This window comes from Ascaphus truei, chromosome 2, assembly GCF_040206685.1.
Source record: "Ascaphus truei isolate aAscTru1 chromosome 2, aAscTru1.hap1, whole genome shotgun sequence".
NCBI classification, from domain to species: Eukaryota; Metazoa; Chordata; class Amphibia; order Anura; family Ascaphidae; genus Ascaphus; species Ascaphus truei.
In genome coordinates, this window is record NC_134484.1 from 391,498,078 (window position 1) to 391,506,616 (window position 8,539).

General features: G+C 42.0%; 1 protein-coding gene across 1 annotated transcript in view; it reads left to right on the forward strand.

The window, feature by feature from the left end:
* The window catches only part of VWDE (von Willebrand factor D and EGF domains), a 132,090-nt gene that overhangs the window by 41,482 nt on the left and 82,069 nt on the right, over positions 1-8,539 (forward strand). The window contains exons 9-11 of the mRNA XM_075587233.1: positions 433-506; positions 632-905; positions 6,503-6,711. Of these exons, the coding sequence (XP_075443348.1) occupies positions 433-506; positions 632-905; positions 6,503-6,711 (557 nt within the window). The remainder of the gene's footprint in view (positions 1-432; positions 507-631; positions 906-6,502; positions 6,712-8,539) is intronic.

Consider the following 8,539-nt stretch of genomic DNA (forward strand, 5'->3'; position numbering starts at 1 on the left):
TTTCCATAAGACCAATGGTGACAAGTCTAAATCCCCTTGTAACTGAGGGGGTTCTGGTGTCAGGGCCAACAGGCTGAGAACCCACAAGCTGTGCTATTCTGGGCAGCAGCTCTAGCATTGAACTAAAAAAGATGCTGGGAAGCTCTACTGTCACAGCGTACTTTTGAGCTCTACTGCTCACACCTGTAGCCTACTCCCCCTGGCTTCCTTTAAAAGCAGACCGCTCCTTTCAATGTTCCTTGTACACAAAAAGAAGATGAGTAACAGCGGAGCTTCCCAGCATCGGGTTTATGTGCAATTTATTTGCAAATGCATTTTTTTAATCGTTTAGTGTATATTTTGTTGGACCTCAAAATCCAAACTTAAATGTTCTTATAACAATATATACAAGTATTATCATTTTCTGTTTTGTAAGAGCATTTTTTTCTTTAGATTACAGTGAAAGACCTCCCCACTGCTTACTGCTATTCATTCACCGACCCTCATGTGATTACATTTGATGGAAGGTAATAGTTAAACTAGACCCTTTATTTTTAAGTCTTAGTATGTTCAATGTAATGTAGGTGTTCTAAAAACAAAGTCACTGTATTTGTTATTCTTGCATTAAAATATTTTTCTTATTTGTGTGCAGGTTTTATGATAATTATATCACTGGAACCTTTGTGCTATACAAAAGTATGTCTCGTGACTTTGAAGTTCATGCCCGCCAGTGGGACTGTGGCAGCCTTCACCACCCAGCCTCATGTAATTGTGGATTTGTTGCCAAAGAAGGAAGTGATATTATTGCTTTTGATATGTGCAGTGGTCAGCTGCATGAATCCCAACCTCACTTGTCGGTGAAGAATCGGGACTCAACAAGTAACAATTTTAGAATCACTGAATCCTATCTTGGAAAGAAGATAACAGTATGTATTTCTTTTATTTTTGTTGCTGTTTTCTAAAATGTTCTCAACTACAGCAGAATAATTTGTTTACCGATGTAGCATAGTGCCCATGAGTTGGCTTCCCGGGCCCGGTGAGTCGGGGAGTCCCGGCCGGCCGGCACTGCAAGTTGGGCCGCACTCTGGCCAGACCCATCTGCCGGTAATCTCGCGGCCGGACCCCGGCTCTCCCTTAGCAGCAGACTCCATGACTCTATCCCTCTGTCCAACGCTGACGGGCCTCTCTGACGTCGGCGTGCCAGAAGCGCTCTGACGTCAACGCTCTCTGCTTCCGGCACACAACGGCATGAGAGGGAGGCCTGTCGGAAGCTCGGCGTGGGACAGAGGGATAGAGGCATGCAGGCTGCTGCTGAGGGGAGAGTCGGAGCTTGGCCGCGATATCACCGGCAGCCGGGCCTAGCCAGAGGTTGAGCCCAAATTGCAGTGCCGGCCGCCGGGCTCCCACTTCCACTGGACCCGGCCTGATCATCCACAAGGTCAGTCTTTTTTATTTGTATTGGGGTGGGCTTTTTTAAAATATGTATTCGGGAGGTGGGGTCTTTTATGGGGTCTTTTAAATATGTATGGGGGGGTCTTTTTATATGTATTGGGGGTGGGGGTCTTTTTTATATGTATTTGGGGTTGGTGATCTTTTTATATGTATTGGGGGGCTTGGGGGAATTTGTATATGTATTGGGGGCTTGGGGGTATTTTTATATAATGTATATATATATATATATATATATATATACTGCATGGGGGGATTATATGTATTTTTTTATGTATTGGGTAGGTGGGTTTTTTGTATGCATTTGGGGGGTGGGGGAGGTTGTATATATTTGGGGGTGGGGATTTTTTTGTATGTTTTTGGGGGTGGGAAGTTTTTTGGTATATATCTTGTGGGGGGAATTGTGTGAGGGGGAGGGAATGAGTGAGCATGGGGTAATTGATGGAGGGAGAGGAGAGAAGGGGTGAATGAGGAAAAGAGGGAGTAAGAGTGAGACGCAGGGGAGAGAAATACATGCGAGGCAGGAAAGTGAGAGGGGGTGAGACGGAAGGGAGAGAAATACATGGAAAGGGATGGGAAAGAGAGGGGGCTCGTGAGGTGTGAAATGGGGGGCGGCTCGCAATACCGCCGACATTTGCTTAAAATGTTTGTCCTTGGCCGTACAATTTCTGTTGGTGGCCCTGCCCATGGCCTCAACACTATAAGTCCTGATAGGAAAAAGCAGTGTTGGGGTTAAACTCCTGCACAGGGTCTAGCCTGCAGAGTTAGCCTGGATAGCTACAATGTTGCCATATCCAGGGGCAGGCCTATTGCCTGATTGGAGTGTCATACCTATGGAGGGTACTGACTGGGTCACATGCAGATTCTGTGATGCCTATCTGGCCTGTTATGGGGCAGGGGTACAAGCCCCTCCCCTTGGTATAAAAGCAGGCACTCCACCAAATTGTGTGTGTCTTCCCACCCTTAGTGGAGTGGAGTGATTCCTCTTGCCCCATCAAAGGGTGAAGGAGCTGAGGAGGGACTCTTGGGGCCTCAAGCCCCTGGGGTCTGCTTCAGGGAATGTGGAGAGAGTATGTGCCTGTGGGGGCCAATCCTGCTTTTGCCAGGATCCTCATGAGATGGAGGCACTGCACCAAACTAAGAAAGAAAACCCTGTCCTGTTGCTGCTCCCATATAACACCAGCAGAGCCCTCAGACCTCCTGTTAGACCACAGGTGAGCTAACAGCACCAGAGGACACAAGGTAGCTGCCACATCTCCTGTGGGGGGAGGGTGGGTGGGGGCAGGTGCTACATTTGTCACCTGTCTCAGTAGGAAATATTTAAAAGTTCAGTTTCTCAGACATGCTTTTGTAATGCTAACTGTAAACATGCAACAAATATACAGCATTACAGTGCTTTCTTGCAGCTTGACTCAATCACAAAGAGCTGTAAGTAAATCTAACATTGTATAGATGTCATCCAGGCAACATAGTGCACTTTCCATGGCATGGCAACACTGTGCTAATAGTATTCAGCACAAACAAGAACAAAGATCCCAATAAAAGGTGCAAATCCTGATACTGTAGCTGATCTGAAAACAAAATGTTGTAAAGATTAGATATATCTAATTGTCTTCCTAAAACAAATGTTACAATTCTTAAAACAAATATTTGCCATTTTTTTTTAATTACGCACAAATTCTTTGTGTCCTGTGAATGGATGAGTGTTAGTTAATCAAGTGTCCATATCAGAAAACCTATCAAGATAGGATGAGGGGGACTCTGGTTGTACAAGTTTTTGATAGACTCAGCTCAACATGTTTGCAAATTGACTTTAACATATTATTTGAAAATATCCACAGGTGTCAGATGTGGGTTAAAAAGATACCAGTCACTCAGAATTATCCCCTTTAAATATGTCACTGCTATTAATACTTTGGCCTTTGTATCTAGGAGAGACTGCCCCTTTAACAATATGCACATACTGTATATCAAAACTCAGTATTTGCCATGTGATTTACAGATGTTGCAAGACTTACTGTCTCAGGCGCCGAGGTCAAAGAAGCAAAAAAGTCTGTGGCGCCGGAGTATCTGTCACGATTATACTGCAGGGGACCACTCGCATCGTTAATCCTCCGGTACCACGACCACTATGGTTGTGTGGGCGGCAGCAGCACTGAGCACAGTTTAGCTACATCTGTATTATAATTATAGGCACGATTGCAGATTTAAAACTCTTCTGTATTCAATATTTTACTCAAATTCCTAGTCGAGCAGTTAGAGAATTCGATATTAGTTTCCAACTCAAAGTCAAACTTTGAGCAAAAATTTGAGCTATAATCCCAAATAATTTTTTTGAAGGAATTAGAATTTTGTGAAGAATTCAAAGTTTGAAGAATTGCACCAAAATTTGAAAACAAATTCATTTTTTTTCATCACTTTTCAGAAATCTTGTAGATTCAAAATTCCAGTGAAAATGTCCACCGTTAATTTACAGTAGTATCACGTTCAGTGCTTTAGGGGCCCGTAACGCTCTGTAATATCTATTTAATTGCCTGCGCAAAAGTATTAGCCAGAATATAGATGAGTTTAACATGAGAGAGCCTTCTTGGAGAGTCCATGGTTAAATGAAATCAGCAAGTATATTTTTCATCAAATGTGCTCTGTATACTCGTGTCACATCAAAAACATTATTGGTGCTTTAAACTTACAATCTAACATGTCCAGCTAACTGCATGCACATAGTGTATTCCTGCGAAAGCACTAAAATAGTCTTGTTCTCACTGCATGCTAACTATTCCCAATATTTCAATAACGTTAAAAATTCAAATTAGATATCCGGAAAAAAATATGTGAGTCTTACAAACATGGTTGTTTCTGGTTATATGGGCGTATTGGATATGGGCGTGTTGTATATGGGCGTGGTATATGGGCATGTTGTATATGGGCGTGTTGTTCAGGAGAATTCAAATACGTTTGTTTTTTCAAACTGTGCCTCATAATGTTCTTATCTATTTTCCACTGCAAAGTTTCTATTTTAATTACAGTGTGCTTCCCAAAGCAATCTTACTGCAAGTATACACAGAAAGGAATAGAGATCAACATACCTTATAACATGAGGGTAATATTGACATTAAAATGTAAAAGGATTCTATGCACTATAGCAGCATTTCCCAAATGGGGTTCCGCGGAGCAGTCCCAGGGGTTCCGCTGATAGACTGGCCGCCTGCACTCACTGTTATTTTATTTATTTATAAAATGTTTTACAAGGAAGTAATACATTGATAGTTACCTCTCGTTTTCAAGTATGTCCTGGACATAGTTAATATGACAAATAATATATGGTTAAAAATACAGTTACATAAATGAACAGGGTATACAGTACATTATATACAAGACATTGCATGCACAGTTAGAGAAGATGTATGTTATAGGCTTATGTAACAGTTACAGACCAGATTAAAATGTGAGACAGCCTTCGTTTTGAAAGAACTTAAACTGGTGGTGGTTGTGAGAGTCTCTGGTAGGTTGTTCCAGTTTTGGGGGTGCACTGTGCCGGATTTCCCCGTCAAAAAAGCAATCAGTCTGTAGCTGCAATTTCTAAGTCAGGCTTTAGGTATGCCTTTGATACGGTGAGTGTGTGAGTGTATGAGAGAGAGAGTGTGTGTGTGTGTGTGTCATTGTGTGTGTTATTGGGAAAGAGAGACAAGGGCAGAGGGGGGGTGAAAGAGAAACATGGGCAGAGAGGGGGTGAAAGAGAGACAAGGGCAGAGGGGGGTGAAAGAGAAACATGGGCAGAGGGGGGGTGAAAGAGAAACATGGGCAGAGGGGGGGCAAGAGAGACAAGGGCAGAGGGGGGGTAATAGAGAGACAAGGGCAGAGGGGGGTGAAAGAGAAACATGGGCAGAGGGGGGGGGGTGAAAGAGAAACATGGGCAGAGGGGGGGTGAAAGAGAGACAAGGGCAGAGGGGGGGGTGAAAGAGAAACATGGGCAGAGGGGGGGTGAAAGAGAAACATGGGCAGAAGGGGGGTGTAAGAGACAAGGGCAGGGTGGGGGGTGATAGAGAGACGAGGGCAGAGGGAGGGGGTGAAAGAGAAACATGGACAGAGGGGGGGTGAAAGAGAGACAAGGGCAGAGGGGGGGGGTGAAAGAGAAACATGGGCAGAGGGGGGTGAAAGAGAGACCTGGGGGTGTGAGACATAGTGGGGGGGGAGACACTGGGGGAAGGTGAGAGAGACACTGGAGGGAAGGGAGAGTGAGAGAGACACTGGGGAGGGAGAGTGATAGACACTGGGGGGAGGAAGTGACACACTGGCTGGAGGGAGAGACACTGGGGGGATGGAGTGAGACACACACTGGGGGAGGGAGAGAGAGTCTTTTAAAAATGTATTGGGGTGGTGGGGGTCTTTTAAAAATGCATTGGGGCAGTGGGGGTCTTTTAAAAATGCATTGGGGCGGTGGGGGTCTTTTAAAATTGTATTGGGGCGGTGGGGGTCTTTTAAAAATGATCTTGAACCAAGAAAATGTTTAAGGGGTTCCATTCTGTTTTACAAAATATAAAAGGGTTCCACTACTAAATTTAAGTGGGAAACACTGCACTATAGCATTAATGCATGGAATCTTTCACATCAAATTATGATCAGGAGAGAAATTAACACACATTCCCAGCTAGCTCAAACTTCTACACCACCACATCATGAATATATATTTATGTCAAAAAGAGTGCTACTGGGTGAGGCAAATGTATACAACAAAAGACAGGGGTGCCCAATGCTCCGTCCAATTGACAAAACATATATATAATAACCAAGTTATTATTATTATTGAAGTATTTAAACTTTATACTATTTACCATATATGTTTTGTCAATTGGACGGAACATTGGGCACCTCTGTCTTTTGTTGAGAAATTAAGTGATGCACACAGCATAATAAAGTATACAATTATGTATCTCTTTCTATGATTGTTTTCCCATGGCATTATATATTTCATCTAGGTAAAAATAGCAGACTCAGTCACAAGCTGAAAAGAGGTGTAGGTCAACCTTCCTGTCCATTAATTAATACATCTGTAGTCTTATGTTTTTGTTCCTAGATCTCTTTCTCATCTGGAGCTTTTATCCGTGCTGATGTGAGTGATTGGGGAATGAGTTTAACTCTCAGGGCTCCCAGTTCGGACTTTAAAAACACATTGGGACTTTGTGGTACCTTTGATGGAAATGCAAATAATGACTTTCATGACACCAAAGGAGTTCAACTTGAAGAGACTTTAAACAACCACCTTAATTTTATTAATCAATGGAAGTAAGAAGATGTTTTTTTTTTTTTTTAATTCTTTACATCTTGAATTTACTATCTTCAATTTGTCACTATTTGACGTAGATATTTATAGGGCTGAAACCCTGATTGTCTGTGGGCTCCTACTCTTCCTATAGATTTCCATCATATCTAGTCCCCTGCCTTGTTGGTTGATACCACTAGAGATGGGTGAAACTGTCAAAATTGGTTTCACGGCTTTCTATTCAAAATCTGTTCCAGAGTGTAAAATCTGTTGGTGAATTGTTCCAGTTTCAATCCGTGTGGATTAATCCAAAAGGCCATTGGATACAATCTGCATGGGTTCTGACAATCCAATCCGCGTTTTCCACAACCGTTGGAGGGTTTTAAAAATGCGTGGATTGTACTCTTAGATTCCTGCATCGGATTGAGGAATCCGCATTTTGGATTGTCAGTGATAAAAAACATCTGAAAGACGAATCGCTCTTTTTGAGACTGATTCGCAGAAATCCGCGAACCAAAGGAACTGCCCGGTCCGTGATGGATCCAAATCCGCAACAAAAATGTGCCCATTTCTAGTTACCACACCCTCCTCCATTTCCTTAATTCTCTATCCAAATGGTGGAACCTTTTTAAACCTATCCACTAATGAGTCAAATATGCAAATACATTTTACAAATTCACCAATATATCATTTCTATCTCATCTTGTGTCCATCATTTGTCCTGATTGTTCACATACATGTACAGTATGCTTATTCTAGTTTTACTTCATAGAATCTTGAAAAATAACATGATATTGCCACAATAAATTATAGACAGTTGAATGATCAAATCTGGGGACCTTTTTTTCTGTTTATTAAACACTTTTCTTCTTTATTATGTCTACATGTGTAATTCTTGACACCTATTTCCAGATAAAGACAAAAACACACACACACACAGCACTGCTCAAGTGCAAACAACAATAAGGAGTTCCAAAAAAAGGGTTGAGGGAATATATGTTCAAAAATAAATCAATAAATCAATTTCTGTACTGTTTCTTGGCCTGTAGCTATTTTCATATTGACATATATGATTAGGCTGAACAATTTTAGTTGTGTTTTTGACAAATTTAATAGCAATTGGTTAGCAAATTTGGTAGAACTTTGTGGATAATTCTTTTAAAAAACAAAACACTGCACCATGCCTTCTGTTCCATATCACACACGCTTTTTCACACACACTTTTTCAAAGTTTAGTAACGGTAGAATGTGTATATTAATACATTAAAAACAAACATTTACATTTTACTGTGTCATGTATTGAGTTCACTGGTGGAGTAAGGCCTAGATTCACTTGGCTCTTTCAAATCAGGGCAAATAACATAACGTTTCCTAAAACAGGAATGGCTGTTATTTATTAAGGTAATTATTTGCAAAATCAGTGACAAATATACAAATAAAAAGGAGCGCAGAGAAAAGCCTCTATTAGATAAATATTCCTTTATCACATTTAATGTAGTACATCAAAAACTTACATGTTAAAATTGCATTGTGGGCATCGCTGACATCTTTTCCCCGTATCACTTGTTGGTAGAAATTGCATGACCCCCGGATCACTTCCTAGGTCCGCTCTCTGTGCTCCGATCTCACCTCAACAGCCGAACTACAAGTCCCAGGGTGCACCACGGATCATGTGAATCTCGTGAGAGCTGCCACTTGGCTAGAGAGCTGCACTCCCACTGATACACAGTGAACAAGGATAGAATCACAGTATCCTGTCGGGTTGTATCACCACGCCCTGCCCTTGGACACTAAAACAGCCTTGTTCCCTATACGCGGTTTGCGTTTTTTCACGCTTCACCAGTGGCTTTA